Genomic DNA, 25056 nt, shown 5'->3' on the forward strand with positions numbered 1-25056 from the left:
ACCGACTGGCCGGGATTCTCCCTTTCATTGAACGCCCTGCGCAGTACACGTGTATGGAGATCTGGATTACGCAATCCAGGGTTACGAGGAGTTCATAAATAGTAACGTCGTAGGTAGTAATTGCAGCGAGGAAACGCGGAGTCGCGCGTACGTGAGACAATCTCTGTTTTGATTTGCCGAGATTCGGCGCGTGACGTGCCGCCGCGCCGTCGCCATCGTCGTCGTCGCGTGTCCTGATGAGGAGTCGGGTCTCACCCTGCGCGCTACCTCCAAGGAGAAAAGCCAAGGAAGAAAGGGTATAGTAGCTAGTTCAATGCTGATGAATTACCGTATAGCGCGCAATATACGGAGCAACAGAAGCTAATCTGCGTGAATGAAATCGCGTTCATGCACGGGGGCGAACGACTCGATTTCTTTTATCGCGAATTCTTCGCGTTAGGTCTCTGTCGATGGAACCAACTCGAGACGGCGTCCTCGTGGCGATAATTATCACAGAGTCACGTGACACTGCGGCGGCGGCGGGGAGGGGGGGGGGTCTCTCGTATTAAAATTTTGCTACAACACGTCTAAAACGTCGACTCGCCGCGATGCCGGCCGATGCGTCGCGGCTGACAGCTCGCGGCCAACTTAGGCGCTGAATATTAATATCGCAATGTTTGGAATAAATCGACGATATCTGCAAAGGGTCAGTAAAAGCGCGCGAGGGTCGCGGAAGGAGTAACTCTCGCCGAGATCCGAGATAGTCGGAATTTTATTCTCGCCACATAAATACGTGTACACTTTGAAGAGGCGCGTAAACGGCAATATATCCGCTGATAATTGTCGCTCTCTCGCGCGTCGATAAAAACGGAGAAAGAAGAGATAAGCGTAACATCGTTCCGCGCTAGGCATTTTCAATCTTGAAAGCGTTCTCGCGCGGCGCTATCAGGAAAAGAGAGGATGTACCTGTGTTTCAAAGTGTATTTTAGTGACTGTACTTTTCTCTGCAGTTGTGCTCTCACGACATGCCAAGTAATCATCATATACGTCTATTTCTGTTTTTTCTTTCTGTACCGAGCTTTTCTCCACCAACTTTCCAACAACAATGATGAATACGATAATATGTGAATGGAACGGGGGATAGATCTCCGTATATAATTTTTCGTCTGACGATTTTTACCGGGAAAAATAGTAGCCCATCAATCAGACCGCAAGAGCCCATGAAGAAAATGAAGAGAAGAAAGGAAAAAGGAAAAAGGAAAATACACCAAGCTCAAAATGAAGTTGTAAAGTTTCTAACATACGCACGCGAAACGTTATCCTTGCATAAATCGTACTTTGTATCGCACGATGCATATGTACGCGCCAAGAGAGAAGGAGAGAGGTGGGGGAGACGAGAGAGAGAGAGAGAGAGAGAAACAGCCTTCAGTGGCGCACGCGTGCGACTGCAACATCCGTAAATCATATGGAAATAAACGCTAAGGTCGGTTCCCCTTTCCACAATATGGTCTCGGGCGTCGCGCGCTTGTTATTTGAATGGTTATGTAAAACTTGCGCGAAATGTTCAGAGGTCGTCTCTCGAAAGCGACATAAACGTCAAATGTAAAAACGTCGTTGCGGTGGCGAGCTGTCATATTCTGCCGGGCGATAGCGCGCGCTCGACGATCGAATCGGAGAGATTTACAACACACTTGAATTTCACTTTCATCCGATTGACATTCAACGAGGCGGGTCAACGAAGGCCGCGAGTATAATACAACGCAGATTATGTCGCGTCTTGAAATTATGTATGTGCAAAAGTCGCCGTTACTCTGTTTTGTCAAATCGAATAGAACGAGCATGAAATCCGCAGTCGAGAAACATCGGCCGCAAGCCCCAGCAGATGGATCTTCCTCGCCCGATTCGTTTCTCCGACAGATTTTCAACAAACTCCTACATCCTACACTCCTCCGAAACGCAGGTTCAAGATTCATTCAAAAGTCACAGCGCAATTAAAAGGTGAATCATGACGATCGTCTTTTTCGAGCGAGTTCGCCGCGCGAACGACGCGCCTCGGTGCCAACGTGCTCGACGCGCTCCTGCCAAGTGTCATTACACTCTGGTATGCCGGTGAGTTTAGAGCTGGCATTTCGTGTCGTGGCTACAAATTTAGCAAGATCCTTCGTGTCAATTGTTGCTATGAGGCGCGACATGAAAGAGAAGAGAAAAACATTCGGAAGAGGGCCAACAAGAGACGACACCTCCATCGCGGCGGCCGCCGCGAAGATTCCGACGATTCGCGAATATTCGCGCGTCCGCGTTGCCGAGAGAGAGAGAGAGAGAGAGCGTGTATATACGTGGTACGTACGTGGGTCGCGTTGACGTGTGTCGCGAAGTCAAAAACGTCACGTGTCAAGTCAAAATATCGACGCGTCGACGTCGCGTAACCATTTTTCAAAATTTATCCGAGACCTGTGTTTCCAGCGAGCGACACGTTTAGATTTATTCGGGGCATTTGCGAGTAAATATCGTTCGACGAGGTAGAGAGAGAGAGAGAGAGAGAGAGAGAGAGAGAGAGAGAGAGCGAGAGAGAGAGAGAGAGCGAGTTCTAAAATCGTCGCTAATCCGCAAATTCATTTAGAATCGACAAAGACTGACGCGTCGTCGTCGCTGCTCGGAATTTTTCGAGAATCTTATGAGACATATTGACATGATGACGCACTCTCTCTCTCTCTCTCTCTCTCTCTCTCTCTCTCTCTCTCTCTCTCTCTCTCTCTCTCTCTCTCTTCAGTCTCTTCGGGTATGGGTATCTTTGCGATAAAAATTGATCGGTGAAATGTGGCCGGCACACAATGTTGATTCTCGAATCTCAAGGTACTGAAATACTGATTTTGAGCTCGAGCAAATATCGACGAGAGCGTGCATATCCTCGTGATCGTGATCGTGATCCGCGATCCATCGTCTTTTATCCAACGCGATGCGCGATTTGGTAGGGGGTCACACACACACACACACGTCGTACTAGCCATGTAATGCCAGGAAGACTCGCCGTTCCCGAAATAATCCAAGTGTTCTGTGCGCTGGTTCCATATTTAGCGCGAGTATCGTGCCGATTCGTTCGGGTCAAACAGAGACCAAAGTTCGATCAAAAAGACAAATGCGCGAAAACGAACGACAAAGGTGAGCAGATGGCAGGGAGGGAGGGAGGAAGAAATACGAAGCATCCATTGTCGAAGAGGGGATTCGCGATTGAGCGGCGGACGTTGACTGAGCATTTGTTCCGAAACGCGACGAAGACAATTTCTTCTCGAAATTGTCCTCACGCGCGGACAGAGTGCGTTCTAAACTGATGAATCGTACACAATTAATCCGATCAGCAAGGATCGACGCGCGCGCGCGCGCGAGAGACAGAGAGAGAGAGAGAGAGAGAGAGAGAGAGAGAGAGAGAGAGATAGAGAGAGAGAGAAAGAGACAGAGAGACGAGAGGCGTCTCTCATATTTCACATATTCGATCTCCAGCGTAGTATGGATATCTCATACTCTGCAAATCGAGAGATGCTTTACACGTCATGAGAAGAAATGAATTTGCGCGCGCAAAGTCTCTACGTAACGTCCTGAGACGTGTGAGACGTTTATTCCGTCTCGTCGTGTTTTCCAGTCCACACGCGCAGCGTGCGACAGCGGTGGTGTCCCACCGGTGGTGGAAAAAAAGCTGCTTCGTCTCGCGCGGAGATGCGTGCATCACCGCGTCGAGGAGCGACGAACAGCGTCTCCGGAAACGGAATCCACCGCGAGTCCACGCTAGACCAACTAAACTTAGCGCTCGAGTTTTGCGGTTACGTAAGGTCCAGTAACCCGACGGCGTAAAATTAGGATAGCTCTCTCTCTCTCTCTCTCTCTCTCTCCTCTCCTCTCTCGAACGCGAGCGAGCACAACTTCAGGCGACAACTGTCTCTCATACGATGAGTGCAACGCTACTAGCCTCTTGGCTAACGGTAATGAGAGAGACGCGGATCCATCAAACGCGGAGGCGATGGAACGACAAGTTCTTCTCCCTTTCCCCGCCCGAACGCTTCTTTTACCATCGCCGATGATTGTGGCTAATAATGGACCGCGTCTAATATCGCCCGACAGATCCGTCTCACAAAACAAAGCGGTATCTTGACACGAGTCGCGACTGCTGTCGCGCGCCGATTATCATCGCTTGTGCAAGAACTCAACAAATATAATTTAATTACGGTAAAAGTACGGTAAATGAACCATATTTCATTGGTCGTACCAATCGAGATATCTCGATAGGTGCTCGACAGAGATGTGTAGGAAGCATTCCGCGAATTTCGATCAATCGATCGCGCCGCGCAACGGTTCTCGAAAAGCTTCTCTTCCTTTTTCTTCCCCCTCCCCCCCTCTCTCTCTCTCTCTCTCACCGGAGCTGGTTATCGCAGTGTGAGCGCGAAAACGCGAAGCAACACGCCGAAGAGCGTGTGCGCGCGAATGACGACGCGCCGGACGATTTCGTCAGATTTACGCGGCGGCGCCTGACTATTATCGCGGCGAAGTTTATGTAATGCGGCCGATGCAACGCACACCAAGAGACATTCGCACTTTGAGTTTGCGATCGCTTCGCTGCCGCCGCTCCTCCTCGCGTCTCTCCCGCTCTTATCCGCTGTGTCACGCTTCTTACGCAATACACACGTGCAAAGCTCTCTCTCTCTCCTTTGCGTTCCTATCGTTCTCCCAAAAAGCGCGAGAGAAACGTCGCGATCCGTGGCTAACATCGCGGAGCATCGCGTTGTTACAAGCAGTCAAAGATTGTGCGCCATCGCGCGTATCCTTCGAGAAAGAGTCGACAGGCCAAAGTCGTAGGAACTTTCGGCGTGTCGCCGAAATTATTTGCGAATATTCGTGGCGAATAATGGCCAATTGTCCGAACGACACGCGCGGAAGCTCAGACTCGACGCTGTTGCTGCTGCATCGAAGAATTTTCTTCAAACCGAAACTGTCGCGGGTCCGTTCCGACAACTCATGATTCCATAGACCGTGTCCAAAGAGGCAAACATCCTCCTTGTGCATAAAATTGTAAATCTACTTTGATTTATTTATTTACCCGCGAATACAAAATCTTTTCAGTTTCACACGATGTTTCCTAGCCTAGGACAAGAGTCGAATGTACGAATGAAAAGACAAAAAGAAAATTAATCATTAACATTGCAGAGGTTACGATTATATTCTGTACAACGTGTGACGATTACGGCGATCAGTCGGCTCGCGTGAATTCACGGCAGCGGTGGTCGTGAAAAGTCTGAAAAAGTCGTTTGAGTCGATTTGACGAATCTCGATCCCCCTCCCCACAAACTCTTCTCATTCTCATCTAATCTGTCTGGCCGAAAAATGCGATCTCGACGAAATGATGATGATGTAGGGAGACGACGAGTCCCTCTTCTCGAAATAGACGTCGTCGACTCGAGCGCAGTCTATAATGCGGCACGCGATTCAATAACGGCGTCGAGAGACGACGACGACGACGACGACGACGACGACGACGATCGGCCCGGCAGGCGAGAAGAGTCTCGGAAGAACCGAAGAAGAGCGCACGTTCGACTCTGCGTGAGTAATTGAACTCAGTTGACTCTATAATCGCGCGAGAGCCGGCTGTTTCGTGTACGACTGCAGCCCCCGGGGGAAGAACGGCGTGGCCGTACGTTCCTCAGGGCCGGGGGATTTCCCCGTTACACGTTTGCGAGAACACCCTCAATTGCAACTTGCACTATAAGAGGAAAAAGAAAAAGCACGGGAAGAACATTGAGAGACAAGTAAAAAGTTCGAAGCGGCTGAAGTAAACTTAATCTTACAAGTAAACCTCCTCCTACCCAAGTGTCTCCCCCCCCCTCTCCCCTTTTGCATGCGTATAGAGCATCGAAAAATATTAGACACGTATTTTTTTATATCGGTGTAATAGAGCGTTTTCGGGGTAGAAATCACCTCTAAAGTGTCAATTTTTTCGCTTTTTTGTCCTATATATAGATGCTCTCAATATCACGAAAAAATACTTGAGAAAATAATGTTTCCAGAGGAATACACCAGTTGTTTTTACCAAATCCGAATTCAGCAGAAAATTTGAGACTTTCAATATTTGGCAGATTCAATATGGCATGCAAAATTTCATCAAAATCGGAATTTCGGGGTACTTGGGTAGGTGGTAGGTAGGTCTTCCCTTCGACGTGATTTCCCCGTTCTTTCTCCAATTTCTCGTTTGCTGCGAAACAAACTCAAGACTTTGTTCGATTTATAAGCAATTATAAGAAGCTGAGTCAGCGTACGTGATTGGTTTTATTATCGTCGTCGGATTTAATTTTAATATTCTATCGGGCAATTATGCAGATTAAAGAAGGAATTGGAAAAGAGAGATTAGGAATATAATTAATCATATGACTAGTTTAGAAAGTTGAACATTTAAAGAGCGATAGTTCCGAAGGACACTTTGGCAGTAAATGCTCAGTAAATGACACTTCTTGTCTGCCGTTCCGCATTAGTTATTTCTCTAAGCTCTGCACAATGGCAAACTGGTGTTGGAGAAGTAATGGTGAAAATGACATTTTTCCTTGTGTTGCTCAAACATTTCCCCGACTATTTAACGAAAGGTTTCACAGTGCTGTCTGCTGTCTGCGTGGCCTAACTTTTTCTCCCCATAACTTTTATTCCTCATTTATTTATTTTTTTTTCTTTTTCCGGGCAAACCGGAACAGTTTCTCAAAGCCGAGTAAAATTATCGTCCATTTCAGAAACATGCCTAGGTGAAACCAAACTGATAGAGACTGACCTGTACGGTCAAGCGAGTGCGTTGTTACATATGCATTCGCAGGGTGAAGTGTGTAAGTAAGTCGTGCGTGCGTTGTTACATATGCATTCGCAGGATGAAGTGTGTAGTCGCGCCGCGTGTATTCAATGCAAAGCGCGCTGACAGTTCGTGCGCAAGCAGATGTCACGGAGGTTACCGCCACGATGTCTCTCGTGCACGCATCCGAATATTAGCGCTGTCAATGTAATCCGGATGTTTCAAAGTTATTACAGCTATCTGATAATGAAACGTGACAATATTTCTTTTTCGAATCGAATATGTCGTATATTCTCTCTTGACATAAATGTATATCCTGCTCTCGCGACCTGTTGTATTCAGGATACAGACAAGTATGTACAGACGGTTTCCAGCGAAAGATGTTACTTTCCTTCAGATGGAGGATTCTTAAAACCCAACTAGTACACAGTACGTGTCAGTATCAAGCACGTGTCAGAAATTCTACAGAGAGAAGAAAACGAAAGAAAGAGATGTAGAGAATCATCAGAAACCGTAATCAGCCGAGATCAACGTGAGATTTTATCCGAGGAAAACAATTCATCGAATAAAATACAAAGTCGGAGAAGAAGTTTAGAATTTTTTCTAATCGGAGGAAGGAAAGATTTAGTCGGAAATATATACCAAGTACACAACATTCGTGTGTTATCAATCGTGCCTATCAACATCTCCTGCTGAGGGCGAAAAAGCGAGATACGCGAGTTGGCCATAAATAGGAAAGAAATAAGCCTAATGTATATGAAGACATATTTTCGAGTGTTGTCATATCACGCCAGATATCAAATATCGATTATTTTAAATAAGAGATTACACACACACACACACATCATCTTTGACGATGGCGATCATTTCTCCTATATTCACATTCAGCCGCATTTAAAAAGATATTAAAGAGGGAAAAGGGAGAGGGGAGAGGGAGACCACACATACAAGCCTAAAATAAAGATCAAGACAATAAACGAGATAGGAAAAGAATGGTAAATTATCGAAAGTTCGAGACGGTGACAGCGATTCGTGGAATGCCGTGTCGATACGAGTCTCTGGCGGCGTAATTTTTTCAAATATCACTCGTTCAAAAATAATGAAAGGTGAATGACCGTAACGCTAACCGGTTTAAAAATGAAGTAGCGCGCGTCTCGCCTGCATCGGAAGTGGAAAAGAAGAATGCGCAGACGGTGCGTGTTGGTCATATCAGGTTCGCGTGAGAGGAGCTTAAAAATGCGCGACCGGTAGTCGCCGCCATGAAAACTTCCTGAAGGCCGCAACATACATTTTTTGTAAGATGTAAGAGTAAGGTTTCGCGACCAATTGTGTTGCTCGATTCGGCCGTTATCGTAATCGTGACTATTTAAAATGAGCAATGCACAATTGATCGCGAAACCTTACTGTCACGCCTTACGAAAAGTTTACGTGCCTTTACGGCCTTAAGGTACGGTCACATGGAGGCAAATGGTGGAGGAGTTAACCGATCACAGTAATTCCGTTCCATTCGTAGTTTCACAGCGAAACAACGGGACGGAACTGTTATTTATCCTTGTTATTTATCCTCGGTCAATCCCCACAATTTGCTTTTTCCCCATTTTTCTTCCGTTTCCGATATTTCAAATTCCACATAAGATCCTCCCCTTGAAGAGAGGGCTTTCCTTCTACCTAGCCGGATAAAGAGCGCGCGCGTGCGCGCATTTCATTGCGCCGAGAACTTTCATTGACTGAAATTAAGAAAGCAGACGTAGGAAATGGAATTCAATTCATTACGCTTACCTATATATTCTTGAGAGGAGACAAAGAAAGAAGAAAAAAGAAAAGAAAAAAGAAAAAAAAACAGCTTACTCCGACGTTTTACAGCCTTAATCTACTATTCTTGCTGCCATTGTAGACGATGCTTAATCATCAATCATCGACAACATTGAGTGATATGTGCTGCAAAATACAACACGCGATGAGTTAGAAAAAGTAACGCCAATGTCTCCCGATCTGTCCCTCTCCTAGCATCACCACTCACAGTCAGCCATGTCGTCCTTCCCTCTCCATGGCGCCATTTTGCCCGCGCTTTTAACCGCCAAGGTGCGCGACACGTGGTTAATTTCTCCTCTACTGTTACTACGATCCGCGCATGCGCGCGTCCGACATTTTGAAACATCGCCGTTATACATGCTTTTGACGTGCGTGCGCATGGCGCCTATGCGCTCTTACGATTAACCGACACGACGAATCGACATAATCGCTTCGAAGAGCATTTAATTTTCGGTTATTATAAATATACGAACATATACGAAATGTATTTGGAAATTCGTTCATCGCGATGACGATGAATCTATCGATGCTGCGAAGCACATGCTTTCCACAAAGTCGCAACGGAAAATTAGCGTTGGCGCTTGACTATGTCTTGTTACACACAAGTTGACGGAAATATAATTTTGCAATGTTCTCAATTTACACGAATAGTGCCGGGCGAATTGTAGCGCGAATTAATCCGACATTTCGTTCGACGCTCGACGATGAGGTTTAGAGCATCCGCATGCAGTCTCGCATAATACGATCGACAATATGTGTGTGTGTGATGCAACGATAACTCTCTTCTAAAAGAGTTAAAAAAGAAAATTAAATATTAGATAAAACGGCACGAATGGGCAGTATACAAATTCGTTCACATTTTTTGCCGGGCTTTGGTATATGAAAAAAGCACACATGACAAAGGGCATTCTTGATAGTGGCGGAGGGGAAGGGGGGCCGGCCCCCCCCCCCACATATTTGAGAAATTTTAACAAAATTCAAGTTTAGTGAGCAAATTGCAATTTCTTGAGAACGTAAAGCTACCGGAAAATTTTCAATCGCGCTTTGTCGAACCATTCACCGCTTCTTCTTTCCTTTTCGGACACTGACAACGTAACCGACGCGCGATTTATCACTTTTATTTCAACGCACTAATGTCACTTTTATTTCATTATTACACGTTGCTTCGCAAGCCATAGCTCAAGCATATAATCGAGCCGTCATCTATGCCGGAAATTAACGTCTCACCGTGATACAATTCGCATGAGTTGACCATTCATAAAAATATACGATGCTACCACGTGTCCTCCTTCCAGCCCGTTCGAACGACGGATCTGTCGTCATTGTCAAGAGCAAACGGTGCAAATATTATTTATTTTTATTTATTCAAAATATACGGGTGTAAACCCATTGATATATAGTACTTGATAATGATACAACAACCCACGAAATCACGACACAGTTAAGACGCAAACCAAGTTAAAATATAAAGTTTCCAGTTATGCCTTATTATTATGCACATAGTAACACACATAGCAAGTCAGTCACACTTATTTCACTGTAAACTTTTACGTGCTGATTTATAATCTATTATTATAATCTGTCGAGACCACGTATCTCCTGAAGAGATTCCGAACGCCACGCAAATTCGCCCAACTTCTCTCCACCTCTGCAAACCCTGTTCTTTGTTCCGTTAAGATGACAAAATCGAAAATGTCGCTCGTACGCCATAATTTATAGAATACATTTGACGACCGTGAGAAATCTCGATATTCCGTAATGCGCTCATACCTGCTTTGCGTTTAATAGACCTTCTTCGCTCCATGAGTGTGAATTGTGTGAACGTCTTCGGTCAAATAACGAGAGCAAATTTTACGACGATGCGTCGCGTTTTGAAGGCTGTCACTCAATGAAAACTGGGAAAAATGCTTCTTTCACTTTCTCAACGTTTCCCCTCTCTACCTTCTACCTAGGGTCAGGAAAATGTAGAAGTTTTATTCCCTTTATCTCTTATTGGGTGCGTCTTTCCGTCCCTCTGACTCTCTTTCTCTTTACCTTCTACCTCCCCACCACTGTTTCTGCCTTTAATTTTCTTTGCTTTTAACAGCATCTACGTCGTCGGTATTTTATACTCTAGCGTCAACAAATTCTACGTTATATTTCACTGTTGCGCGCATGCGCGTGCATAGCTCTGACCGAACACATTTTTCCTCTGGAAGACATACTTCTTGCCATTCCTGTTTCGGATCATTAAGGAGTAGAGAAGGTGGTCTAACGTTGGATAGGTTAGATAACGTGATTTTTTTTCACTCAATGCTTCTTCATGTTGAGGAAGAATGCGACAAAGAGACTCGCAAACTTTTTTCATCCACCCCCCCCCCGCCCCACACAGCTCCACTTGAGCTTCTTAAAATTTCTATTACTTTCTTCTTCTTAAATTCTTGCTTTCCGCCGCCTTATCCGGGCGGAATGTAACGCTTTTTCTCAGAGTTTACGATACTCGTGCTGCTTGCGGCACGTCATCAAGTTGCCAATGACAACGTCAATGATGTACGTGAAGGCGACGTAGCCGGCTGTCGTCGCGCGACGATGCTGTTTCACAGTCGACCGCGGTGGTGATGGTGCGCACGACGTCGACGTCGACGGCGACGTAGTAACTCGGGGCTCGCACTTCCCACGCGGCTGCATTTGGATATGACAAAAGACTGTGCGATTCTTGACACTGACGTTTTGTCATTTGTCTTCACTCTCTCTCTCTCTCTCTCTCCCTCGTCCTGTCCCTCTTTCACTATCCCTTTTGTCAGTGTTTCTCGCGTAAACACCGCATCTCGCCTCACCGATCTCAGCAATCGCTGAGTCGTATCTCGTTTACGTTGCGTTAACAATCCGATATCGAATAGTTTCGCCGGTGTCGTGTTCATGTATTCTCTCCGATCGCCCAGCCGAAAAAGAGAAAGTACGTGCGCGTGTGTGCGCTCTTTGCGTCACGAGGCCAACGCAGATGTCGATAACGGTCAGATCAGCGAAGATGCAAGAGTCTGTCTCGTATCGCGGCATCCGCCGCCGCGACCTTTAAACCTTCGTCGGCGACGAGGCAAAGCGCGAATCACCACGCGTCACGAACCGCGCGCGGTAACGCGACTAAAGGAGACACCGCGAGCAGCAGTTCGCTTGACAGGCCGCGCGCGCGCGCGCGCGGTCCAGGTTTCCCACCCGCCGCCGCCGTCGCCGCCGCCGCCACCGCCGCCGCCAAGTTCCCCCGCCCGATGAGGAACGCGCGAGAGCGAGAGGCGTTACGTACATACGCACATGTATATACATACATATGCACGCACACCGCCTTTGACATCGAGCCGTCGGCGTCGGCGTCGGCGTCGGCGTCGTCTCTGCATTCGCGCACGTAACGGTAGTAATACGGAGCGGCTGTCGCGAGTGTGGCGGGAAAATCGCGCGGCGGCAGCTGCCGCCGACAAGATGAAGATAACGAAGATGATGACTCCGTGTCGTTCTTTTTTTCTGTTTTCCGCTCTCTCTCTCTCTCTCTCTCTCTCTCTCTCTCTCTCTCTCTCTCTCTCTCTCTCTCTCTCTCTCTCTCTCTCTCTCTCTTTTCCTCTCTCTCTCTCTCTCTCTCTCTCTCTCTCTCTCTCTCTCAACGGCTTCGTAATGTCGGAATCTGTTGTCTTTCCGTCTTCTTCTTCTTCCCTCTCTGTCGTTATTCTCCAGTACCCGCGGGGTTGTTAGAAAGTTGTTATTTTTTTTTCTTTTCCTTTTAAAGCGACTCGTTACCGGTGTTGAAAAACGTAACGAGTCGTTACAGTTTTTTCGTTTAATTTTTTCTTTTTCGCCAAGTTTCAAGGACTTGTTTTTACGACCATTTACGCGTGTGAAGAATAACGCTCGTTACGCTCGTTATTGTTATCGAAAATGACTGTAATTGTACGATGACAGTGTTAAGTGTAAGCTACTTGCCGACTCCGATTATCCGCGTATGCTCTGTATTCTCACAGACGACGAGAATTACGTTTAGCGCCGTCATATCGTATTCACATACCAGTTTCGCGCTGCAGACGAGAGAAATCCCGATTCCGCTGATTGATGAGAGGAGTCGACTTGCGCGCTTAGTGTGTACACACACACACACACACACAGTCATCTTTAAAACTTCAATGTCCGTTCTAGCAATTTGTCAGTGACTCGAGGGGCCGTATAAACAATGCAAAACAATACACACCTGAGCAAAAGTACTGTGTTACAAAAGCGAGACCAAGAGAAAAATTTAACCTTTTCTAACCAAATTTTTCTCCTGTCATTGACCGACAAAAAGGCAAATAATTCATTATCGCAATTATTCTTTCAGCGTTGTCAAAACTCAAAAGGGAACTCGAGCAACTAGAGTTGTGTCGAAAAATGACACAACCTTAGTTTACTGTGGAGCACAAAGAGAGAAAGGAAGGAAAAAGGGAGAAAAGTACGAGGTCGTTTCTCGCCAGGAGAAGACGACGACGATGACGACGACGACGAGGCGCGTCGCCCAAGACGAGCCGTTCTACTTCGAGCGCGTTCAGTTTCGGCGTACCATTACGTACACGCCAGTGACATGTGTTACGACGACCGCGCGTACGCATCCGTCGACGACAATTGCACTACACCGGGCGAAAATAGAACTACGCTCGTCTCGCGTGCGAGAGCGCGCGCATCGCGCGGTTCTTCCGCGGTTATCAAACGGCGGTGTAATTTCTCGCGGCCGCCAGCAAACCGCTCGACCCCGTATCGTACTTCTACCTACCTACCCACCCACAAATATGCATTTTCCATGTTAACAGGAAAGTCAAGTGAACGATGATTGCGCAAGACATCGCGACGATTTCGAGACTGGTATGTTCCAAATGACGTACGCGCGCACGCAAGCCTCTCTCTCTCTCTCTCTTTCTCTCTCTCTATTCATTTTTCGCGGTCACTCGTTTATCTCTCTCTCTCTCTCTCTCTCTCTCTCTCTCTCTCTCTCTCTCTCTCTCTCTCTCTCCCCCCCTCTCTCTTTATCCCTCCCCTCTTCGCTTCTCGGATGCTTATTAATTCCTTCGCGGCAGATGGCGGCGACGTCGAGACACATCCGAAACGTAGGGGACATACTGTTGAAAAATCATAAATAGCTGGGATCAAGAGTCGAGCTTGATATTTCACCAACGAGTTATCGAGCACGAGAGAGAAGAGAGAGAAAGGGAGAATGACGGAGCCCTTGAACTCTCTGATATCGTACATGTTTGGGACAAAAAGATGTAAAAGGTCCTCCCGGCAAAAGTCGCATTGGAGACGGCGAGAGCGAGTGTGAATGTAATCTGGCAAGTAAACGCAACACGCGCGAACGGCGATGTCATTCGCGATGAAGTAAGTTTTCTGGTTGAATGCACGATACGTCTTATCTACTGGCACTACCAGCATTAACAGATAACTCGGCGTCTCACACAAGATTTTAGACTCTCGCGCACACCGCCGTCCTGACAACGTACGCGACAGCTACGTGATTCCTCCTCCTCCCTCGTGTCGTGTCGTGTCGTGTCGTGACATGTCATGTCGTATCGTATCGTGTCGTGTTGTGTCGTGTCGTTACTCAACTTGGGCTTTTACGAAATTCGTGCGCGATATCGCGCGCACACACAACAAATCGCAGTTTGCTCGGTCTTCCTCCCTCTCTCCTCTTGCTTTTGACGTAATAATTGCGCTTCGATTGCTCCCCCCCCTCTCTCTCTCTCTCTCTCTCTCTCTCTCGGCCTCGGTAGCAGAATACCCGTCTGCTCAACATTTACCGCGTCCGATTTCACGCTCGTCGATAATAACAATAATCAGAGAGTGATATAAAGATTTGACTGATCGTCGTCTTATCACACGGCATCGATCAGATCGATTCTCACTCCGCGCGCTCCGTCGAGTCTCGCTTCCAAACGGACAGCAGATAAGCAGATAAGAAGTGAAGATAGCGAACTGAAGGAGCTCGCGATAATTAGCAAGCGTACACTACTCGTGTATTACTACCGGCGAGCTATTGCAATTGACGATCGATACGTCGATTGTTTATGTTACCAATTTGTTGACAGGCCGATCAGATGTTAGATAATACAAGTAAAACGCCGTGAGCGTGACTCCTCCAAGTACAGCATGGAACGCACCGCGTTTTATCTTATCGCCGCGATGCCCGTATCAACGCCGTATATTCATTTTAATTTAGTACCGCCGACACACACACACACACACACACACACACACGAGCGACGTACGCTCGGTAAAGCGTCTTAACCGTCGAAATACGCGACAACCGTGAGTGGTACTTTATCTGTCGTTTACGGGCGGGAAAGCAATCCGCGGCGCGTAGGTAGGTAGGTAGGTAGAGAAAGCCATGAGAGGATATCGAGGATAGGAGTTAGCCCTCCGTAAATTCTGACAATTGACGTTATCTCAACGAGGACATTAGGGGGGGAGGACGTACAATTAGCGGTGAGCCTGCGTTACCAAAGCTTTCTTTCTGCTTCCACGCAAGAAGGTCGCTGTGCAACGCGCGCGACGCGAGTGGAGCGTCCATCAGAGGCTGAGGAAGTCCACAAGGAAGAAAAAGGACTCGCTGAACCTCGCTGAACGGGCGAACGGGGGCCTGTTCATTTTTCCGTCCGTTTTATTTTCGACATCGTGCGCACGAGCAGTGTCCTACATCCCTCCGTGATATCTTTCACACAAGTGTGAGATGCATGAGATATAAAAACTAGATAGACCAGTCGCGATAACTCGCTCGCGATCCGCGCGCGGGCCATTAGCGCGCGCCGTCTAAACATCCTGCGCAAATTTGCCGAGGTTCTTTAACGATTTGTGCAAATCGTGGACAGCGAGCGAAGAGCGGTTCGTGCTTCTCGTTAGCTCGTCGCCGCTAACGCGAACGAGACATTTCTTCTCGCGAGCCTCGCGTGTCTCCGCGGAGAGATCCGCGTGGTCCGGCCGCCCTAATTATACGACGATCCTAATAGCGAGTACCAACTCTCGTAGTCTCGCGCGTAGAGACACCTAGTCGTCCTAGGCGCGAATTTGGGGGTCACGGACACGGACGGTCACGACATCTTCGCTCGATTCGTCGAGGCCCACAAAGAGAAAAGAAAAAATTGAGGAAATTTCTCAAGTCCTGTCATACGCGACCTGCTGCGTGTTGTGATTTTGGCTTGGACATTCTTCCCGCAGACTGTATCCAAGGGGACGACGGCGAACGTCAGGACTCTCGGGGCCCTGATAGCATTACGCTGATAGATTACGCGGCTCCGGGGGCCCCGAACAAGGGGTCCCTTCGCAGGGACCACCCCGCGGGGAGGTTTTAGCTCCCCGCGAGGTTATGAGTAGGAGTCCTACTCGTAACCTCGGGCCCTTCCCCAAGGATCCGAGGTATCCATGACGGATTTCCTCCTCGTGAAAAAAAAAAAAAAAAAAAAAAAAAAAAAAAAAGTGCATCCAAGCAGCTGGACGTTTGACGCGACAGGACGCGACGAGATTGCTCAATTTTTGCAAGGATACGCGATATTTAACCGATGTTTTCCCGATTATATCTCTCGCGCGCGCGCCGGTCCAATGACTGAAATGACATGTGAAGGAAAAATATCTCCGATCATCGATCGGACGGTGAAGCAACGGCAACAGTCGAGAAGAAATAGACGGGTCGTCGCGATGCGGCTCAGACGCGAGAGGTAGGTGGTGTTCATGATTCACGATGTACCTCCCGTGCTCCGGTGCTCAAGATTTCAGAGGAGGTGTCACCCTCGTCCCGATCTCGCCTTGTCAAACCGCCAAGGAGCCGATTTTCGACGGCCGGTCTATTTATAAGCATCGTTCAGACAAACACGGCTTACTACGGGACGCGCGTTGTTTGCCGCTCGCGCCGCCGCCGCCGCCGCCGCGATTGTCATCGGCCGAACAATGTATCGATGCAATCGACGGTTAAATTCTGACAGGGTTGCGCGCGCGCCCGGAGGGCGAGTTGAAGCCAACCGCCGCGCGACATACACACACACACATACACCTTCTTCTCTCTTTCGCGCGCATGCACATCGATATTTATCGCGAATACTAGTTACCTCTGTGAAAGCAGATAAGTAGTTTCAGTCGTCGCAACAATGTTCTCATAGATAACGGCGAGATAAGCAAGTAGTTTCGCGGCGTAAAACAGAATTTTCGCGTTCAGTCCGCCTTCCTCTCTATCTACCACCCGTTTTTCTCGGCGGACGAGAGCAAGCGTCAAACATCTTTGTGGAAGAATCTCGCAGTGTGCGCGAACTTTCGAGCATTTCGTGCCGAAAATTCGCGCGTCGCTTGCTCCGCTTGCGCGACGACGATCGCACCTTCGTCCAGGGGAAAAAATCGTGAAGACGCCTAATAACCACTCACTGCCTCCTCCGAAGACGAAACTTTCACCGTTACGTTCGTCCGCCGGACGATCGAACTTTTGACACTCTATCTCAAAGATCTGACGGATCTGGGAATTTTGGAAACAGCTCGCGCGTCCCGTAGGGTACAACGATAAGCGCGGATAAGGGAGAGGAGCAGAAATAGAAATACCACGACGTCATGCGCGGAGAGATAACCCGCGCGACCCACTCTTCACGTCACGAGAAACTAAACGGCTCTCGGGCTCTCTCGGGCTCTCTCGCTCTCTCGCTCTCTCGCCTTTCGGCCGCAGAGATGTCGTAATCGGAGAAGCAGAGAGGAATCTGTATTTCAATTGAATCCAAAGCGCTACATATTACCGACGACGTTCATTATCGCCGCCGTCGTCGCGACGAAAAATTCACGGACGGACGGACGAAGGAGAAAAGCGCGACACGCGCGACGAGAGAGCCGGGAGAGAGAATCGCGAATCTTTCTTTCTCTCTCTCTTTCTCTCTCTCTCTCTCTCTCTCTCTCTCTCTCTCTCTCTCTCTTTCTCAGCCGCAACGCCGTTAAATTCCGGAGTCTAAATTTAATGACATATGGCACACGCGGCGAGAGGGCGAGAGAGAGAGAGAGAGAGAGAGAGAGAGAGAGAGAGAGAAAGAGAGAGAGAGAAAGAGAGAGAGAGAGAAAGGGGGAGGATTCAGCGTGCGCTAGCTCGCTCGTGATGTGCGCCGACGGTCTAGAATACCTCTCCCTCTGTCTCGTAATAAGTGTTCCACATGACGAAGCCGGAAAGACGCTCGAGTGTCCCGTCGCCGCGACTCTGAGAGTGCCGGTATTTTTAATATCGTTTCTATGTTTAGCCGGCCAATGGGACTTGGTCGTCGCCGTGCTTTCGTCTCTCCCCCCCCCCTCCTCTCTCTCTCTCTCTCTCTCTCGAGCGCTAACGACGCGGGACAGGAAACGTCAGGTGTCAGTTACTAGCAGCTCGCATGCCTAACGCTGTTCCGATTTTACGCCGTCTTATCGTCCGTTTGTTCCTTTGAGATTTCTCCTTCCTTCCTTCCTTCCTTCCTTCCTTCCTTCCTTCCTTATTTCTTTCTTTCTCTCACCCTCCCTCCGCCCCTCTCATCGCTCTTTATTGCTTACCCGCCTTTTCGCGAGTTTGCAATCACTGTTGGGCGCTTCGCGCATGAATGAGGTGAGGTGCGACGTTTTTCTCAAACTCGCACCCTCGGCTGTCGCCTCGGCTCTGAGACGCGCGAAGAAGAATTGTCAGAACATTCCTCGGAGGTCAGCGAGCAGAACGATTTTAGATACGGCCTTTAAGCTGGTTGGATATTCGGACCGCGACGGCGGCGGCGGCGGCGGCGGCGACGACGACGACGACGACGACGATCTACCCGTCGCGAATTCACGAGTCGGAGATGCGTCCGTTTGCGTCGACAGCGATCAACCGCAGGCACGAACGGATCATGTCCACCGCGTGATGCTGATGCCGCGTCAAGCTGGGCGTTTCAAACGTTTCAATGAGGCGCGGAGGCCTCTACATGCCGTGATTAATCGCGCGTTAAATAATCTCAGTGATTGGACTTTGTATGAAATTTGCAGTAGAGCGGAGTCCACTATGCGGCTCTTGGAGCGATCTTCGATCAAAGTAAGATGGAAAGAAACACGCGAGGAGCGCGAAGGAGCAAAGAGAGTCCACGGCAAATTGTTCGTCCAAAGCCAAGAAGCGACGGAGCAACGAGTCATCGGTGCATCGGTCAGAGCCAAGTCGAGTCGAGTGTGAGAGTCGCTTCGACTCGCCGCCGCTGTCATTTTTATATCGATACGGATTCGTATTGATTCGGCGAAGGGCAAAGAGACCTACGGAAGGACACAGGTACAGCGCGAGTGCGTAAACCCTCGTGTTAATCGACCGACTAATGCGGAAGCGCATAGCTTATCTCAACAGTTTTAGACCGGTTGCCAAGACTCGTACGGGGACTCCCCGCGCTCGGCGCGCGTACACACGCACGGTACGTGCGTAAGTAGTACATGCGCATCCTGAAGCGTCTACCGTGTGTGGACGCGTGTGTTTAAGGGAAAGAAATGGATGGATGGATGGATGGATGGACGAATGAATAAGAGATGAGTGAACATTCTCTCTCGAGACAGACGCGCGCGCGCGCACGTCTCGATTATTTTCTAGATGCTGCTCGTCCCTCGATAACCAAGAGAGTCTAATTATATCGAAAAAAAAAAAAAAAAGATTGTTTCACTAGAAACTGGCTGTTTCCTCATCGTAATTCCTTCATACCAAGGGTAAAGCGAAGTAAACGCCGCGAGAAAAGAGGAACATTAATTAAAACAATCGATTGGTAATAATGTAACTGGAAAAAAAAAAAAAGAAAAAAAAAAGTCTCACGAGCGCGTCACGGAAATTTGTCATTATATACAATAAAATGAGAATTTAATGAGCTGTCATTCTCGTAAATTAGCGTTAGATTTGGACACGCAAGGTTCGGATCGAAAAAAAGCCGTGAGGTAGATGGTGTGTGTTCCTTGATCAATATTTAATGGAGAATTAAACGATTTTCCGCGGCTTTTCTTCGTAAGCTCTTTTATTTGCGCCACGCACGTTTCTCCGAGCAGGCAGTCTTACGCACGTATTCGCAAACTTTTGCGACTAACGAATCTGTTTACGTTCAGATAAATATTAACGAATAAACATTAACGGTTAGCAGTTCCCAAGTATTTTTGTGCCTTTTAGCCGCGTTCACGAGCAAACAGTGACGACTAGTAACCGTATCGTATCAAGCTACCGCTCGCTAGAATCAACGTGGATAAAGATTCGAGCTCGATTTGTATGTAGTTATCAGGAAGCGATTGCTCACTTTTATCGCTATACTAACGTAAGTTACAGTATAGAGGACCCTCCTCGGAACTCACTCGTCTGATAAGCTCTACATACGACCGTTGTTGGACAACGTTCAGTTTCGAGATGCGCATCGCGCATGTGACGAGTAATAACGCTCTCCAGGATGGCGAAGAATCGAATTATCGCTCGGACTGCATCGCTCGCGAGTGGCGAAACCACGAGATTTCACGGGAGCGGAGAGGTAAAGTGTCGAGGGACTGAAATGGGAGATTGGACTTTTCGGCGTTTAGTATTTCCAGAGACTCGTTGCGACTCGCTGCAAAATGAACCGGAACGACCCTTATCTATTCTTTACGCGCTCTCTCTCTCTCTCTCTCTCTCTCTCTCTCTCTCTCTCTCTCTCTCTCTCTCTCTCTCTCTCTGTAACAGCCACAATAAACAATCCCGTTGGAAATGGTGTATCTTTTCTGTAGCAACTGAAATACCAGCATGCCGAATCGTGACGGATCTGCCCTGATATCGAGACCCGATCTACCATTTCTGTGTTTCGTCATCGAGAAAGAGCGCGGTCATTTACTTGTCCGTTGGAAAGAGACAATAATAGCTTTTGTTTGTTATCTACGCTCGCGCGTAACTCGGCCTCTTAAACACGACAGTATCGATCTGCCGTTTTGAACGTTGCGCTCTAAACAAAACCTTACGCGAACCTGCCCCGGCTCCCTCCCCCCACCCCCTCCATCGCACACACGCACTTGTACGCGCGGCAGCCGAATCGCGCGAGGTTCGATCAACACTTTCAAGGATACAGCGCGCGACGGCTAGTGAAAATGTAATGCGATTCGTCGTCGATAATGTATCATGTATTTATGTATGTCGAGAAACGCACCCGATAACCCTGAGCGTGCCGAAACGGCACATTGACCCGACGGCGTTCCCTTGATTCTAATCACTCTGATGGAAAGAAACATCGACGGAATACGTGACGTTTTCTCTCCCTTTGTTCCACTTTTGTACGAATACATTCCAACATACCGGCCGCACAGATTCGATTCTTGGGAGTTGAACTTTGCAGCTGAATGGAATGTAACATTCTCGCCGGAAAAAACGAAGACGTTTTCCTTACTACCTGCTTAATGTGAAAATAATCGGTGAACAGAAGAGAGGTAAGGGCGAAGTTAGAGGACAAAAGAAGAAAGAAAAAAAAGGAAAAAAAAGAAAGAGTAGAAGTAAAAGAGGTAAAATGTGAATGGTAAATGACGTGACTACTAGTTCGGAAAATGGGCTGGAAGGAAGAAAACGAAGAAAAGCGGCGTCCAATGGACTTTGGGATTCGCGGCGAATTTATTACGTTCCTATGACTGGCATATTTACGCGGCGGCGCAAGAGGTCCGCTGCTTTGCGATATCTCTGTCGCTGCCACGAGACATCGTACGTAAATCTACTCCCGTCATTCTTCGCGGCGCGGCAGTATTTTGACGCACAGGGCCACTGACGCTCCGCGATCGCGATGCTCCCAGATCCTACTATTATATTACAACACCACCCCACCAGCACCGCCACCGTCGCCGCCGCCGCCACCACCACCACCACCACCGCCACCACTACCTCCACCACCACCTCCACCACCACCATTATTTCTACACATCCAGATGTTCTCCTTCGATACAGCCACAAATCGTACGGCCTGAATGAACCATTTCGCAATGAGACGGACTTAATGGCCTGCCTTTAAACATGACACGTCCGACACAACCGTCTGGATTCGCCATACCGCCACGCCACGCCACGCCACGCCATGCCACGCCGTCGCGCGGATGTCCGCGCGCTCGCTCGTACTCGTAATCGGAAATCACGTCGATTTTAACGAGCAGCCGGCGACAGCGGTGAAACGTCTCCATGATGTTCCGCGGTTCATTGAGAAACTCGAGTGGCCTCATTAGCGGACGATGTGTGTGTGTGTGTGTGTGTGTGTGTGTGTGTGTGTGTGTGTGTGTGTGTGTGTGTGTGTGTGTGTGTGTGTATGCGTGTACGCGCGACGATAAGGTCTCTAATGTATTAATACATTAAGAGCTGGGGAACCGAGTCCACACTTGTGTGAGAAGGCAGTGGCCGTTTCATCGACAGCCGGCTGGTTTCACGAAAATTCATACGCCCGACTGCCAACACTTGCCTGCGCAATCTCGGCTGTTCGTTTCACAATCGCGCGATATGTTGTTGTATCGAGGAGAATCGTCGTAGTATCAGATCGCCTGCTCTTTCACAGATTAGAAGACAAGAGGAGTCGTGACGCCGTTGACGCCAATAGACTTTTCAAAGTAGAAGCAAAAATCGCTCATTTGCCACTTAGCATGCGTGTCCAGCTAGATCTATAATTAGACCTTCAACGTGACCTTCTCGCAATCGCGCGTAATCTCTCCCTCCCTACCCCCCCTCCCTCTCTCTCTCGAGCTCCTAAAGAGCGTATAATGCTTCTTCTCACTTTCGCTTCCGGAACGGAAGACAGAGTCTGCGGTGGTGCCGGCTGATTGCACACGAAGGGGGGCAAGGAGTGGACGACGCACATGTCTCGGGTGCGCCTTCGGCTAGACACGCCGCTGTAGGCGCGCGCGCGCGCGCGCGAACGCGGCGCAGGCTCTTCGAGGACGCGACGAGAGATACGCGACGATGAGGCCTCTCGAGAGAAGCGCGCGAGCTCATCGTAAACGCGTTACGTAACACCGATATCGGCAGTTCACTGGGCGTCCCGCGCGCGCGTCTCTTATCACGCCGGCGCCTCACGACGCGACACGCCGAACCGAGCCGAGCCGAGCCGCGTGCGCATGGGATACGGCAAGGTCTGCGACTCGGAATAATTGCAAATCTATGGGGAAACGGGCGGCAGATAATGGCGCAATGACGAACGACGAGAAAAAGGGAACAAACGTGTGCGTGCTCGCGGAATCACATCGTGAACGTTGGTAGACGGAAGCGTTTTCTTTCTTTCTTTCTTTCTTTCTTTCTTTTTTTTTTTTTTTTCCATACAATATCGTGTCAAAATCAAACATGGCGCGCCGGCGAGAGAACAAGACCAGGAGCCGCGTGGAAAAGAGAGAAAACGCGCTGTGCGTGCAAAATACGGCCGGTGCAACAAAACGCGAGAACGAACGGGACGTGGACGAGACGATGTGAAGACGAGGCGAAGAAGATAGTTCGACGACGGACACCGGATAAAGTCGGGATTTTATTTTTCTCTTCTCTTCTTTTTGCCTCTCGATAACGATTATTATTGCGCGCGTTACGCAATTTTCCGTCGACTTCTCTCTCTCTCTCTCTCTCTCTCTCTCTCTCTCTCTCTCTCTCTCTCTCTCTCTCTCTCTCTCTCTCTCTTGCGGCGCTGTCCGTCCGTTCGTTCGTTCGTTCTACTGGCCAATGACCAGGGCTAGATAACGCGCATACGACGACCCACTTACGAACATGCTAATCTTGGACTCTATAACTCGAACTAGATTCCTCCGAGTTACCGTCCTCCTTCTTCTTTTTCTCCTTCTCCCCCTCCCCCCTCTCTCTTCTCCTGTATCTCCTTTTCCATCACCTTCGTCTCACTCGAAATCGAGTAACACCTCTAATGGTCGATTATGTTTACAAAATCGTTTGACGCGATTGCGAAACGCAAAGGAGCGAGAGTGACGAGACATGCTTCTTACCGCATGTACGCAAAATTTCGCGTCATTGATCGGTGTAAATTTAGTTGACATTTACCGACCAAAGTCGGTAACTTCATTTCGGCACAGCCGAACCAACCAACCAACACCGGCATGGTTTGCCAAATGACAGAGGCCGTTTGTGACATCTCTCGCACACACGCGCGCGTGAAAGAGGGAGGGAGGGAGGGAGGGAGGGAGGGGAGGGAGAGAGAGACTCGGGGTTTAAATACACATTTTACGCGCGTTCCTCTTCCTACCTACGAGATTCCTTCCACACGACAGTCCGGAGCCTCGAGAATACGTGTCTATTTAATTTTCAAACGCGCGCGCATATAGTTTCATATGCAAGCGCGAAGTTGAGGCCACAAAGTCACAAAGATGACAAATACGATGTATCGCGGAAGAATGACTTCTAATTTGTGGAAGAGGCCGAGTACTCTCGCGCGTATGCATATAATCGCCGCGTTGCAAGCTAAGTCAACCCGACGGAAAAGGATGGAAAAGGCCGACCAGTCGAGCCCAGGACTCAGGTATACAAAGGCAAACACGAAACACGAATAAATAAGCGAAAACGACCCGATTGCATTATGATGGTAATCTGTCTCGCCGGTTGCAGCACGCTCGTCGTCCATACATGTACACACATCATTCGCTGGGACGAAGACGAAGACGAAGACGCGTTCTTGCTTCGATAGATAATCATCTAGATAATGCAATGGCGCAAATGGGGGGGGGGGGGGAATGTCGTGCGCGCATGGTCGCGCGCTTCTCCGCGTCTTTTTCGTTCGCGCACGGGTTCCTTTGAAAATCGCCCGAGAAAAACGGGCGATTCTCTCTCTCTCTCTCTCTCTCTCTCTCTCTCTCTCTCTCTCTCTCTCTCTCTCAAGAGAATAGTATCGCGCACACATGATTTGGGCGTAATTTGGGCAGAAGATGTACAGCGCGCGAACGCAGCGCAAAAGTGCCAGACTAAACAATAATTAAACACGATCATGACAATAAACTCGCCAATTCACTCCTCATTCCTAATCTAACCGCGTTCGAGCTTATAAAATTTTTACCTGCGAAAGGCACACGAGGCCACCACGGCAGTCGGGCGCTAAAGGAGAGTGATTTTCCGCACGTGCTTAGACAGGTGTAATATTCTCTTCCGCCGGAAGTACGGTCTATCTCGACGAGGGAAAGAAGACGAAGAATCCCTCCCCTGCTTCCCCGTGGTCAGATGGCCACGTAAGCTGCACTTACCTTACCTCATTTTGCGCGAGCGGTCTTTTATGACACGCGCGCGCGCGCGAATCCTTTATTAAGACGCTAGCGTCTTAGATAAGACACGCCTTGTTTTAATGTTAACGCAATAAATTATTAATACTTACACTATACGTATTCTGGACAATTGTTGGCAGGTGAATAAAATTTTACTCGTCAAAATCGTTTGTCGAGTGACGAGCTAACGGAGTAAATGGTGAATGTAAAAAATAGAGACAAGTTTCAACATTTATCAGGCCAAAACTCGTCAATCTCTCTCTAAT

At 48.5% G+C, this 25056-nt stretch overlaps 1 protein-coding gene across 2 annotated transcripts in view; it reads right to left on the minus strand.

Moving 5' to 3' along the window:
- The window catches only part of LOC105191133 (iroquois-class homeodomain protein IRX-3), a 33807-nt gene that overhangs the window by 6536 nt on the left and 2215 nt on the right, over positions 1-25056 (minus strand). The window contains exon 1 of one of the 2 annotated variants that reach the window (XM_011154317.3): positions 10376-10967. The exons of the other annotated variant lie outside the window; for it this stretch is intronic. Coding sequence (XP_011152619.1) covers positions 10376-10409 — 34 coding nt within the window. The 5' untranslated portion in view covers positions 10410-10967. Of the gene's footprint in view, positions 1-10375; positions 10968-25056 lie in introns of those variants that run through there. 2 annotated transcript variants of the gene reach the window in all.

Source organism: Harpegnathos saltator, unplaced genomic scaffold, assembly GCF_003227715.2.
Source record: "Harpegnathos saltator strain DR-91 unplaced genomic scaffold, Hsal_v8.6 scaffold53, whole genome shotgun sequence".
Taxonomy (NCBI): domain Eukaryota; kingdom Metazoa; phylum Arthropoda; class Insecta; order Hymenoptera; family Formicidae; genus Harpegnathos; species Harpegnathos saltator.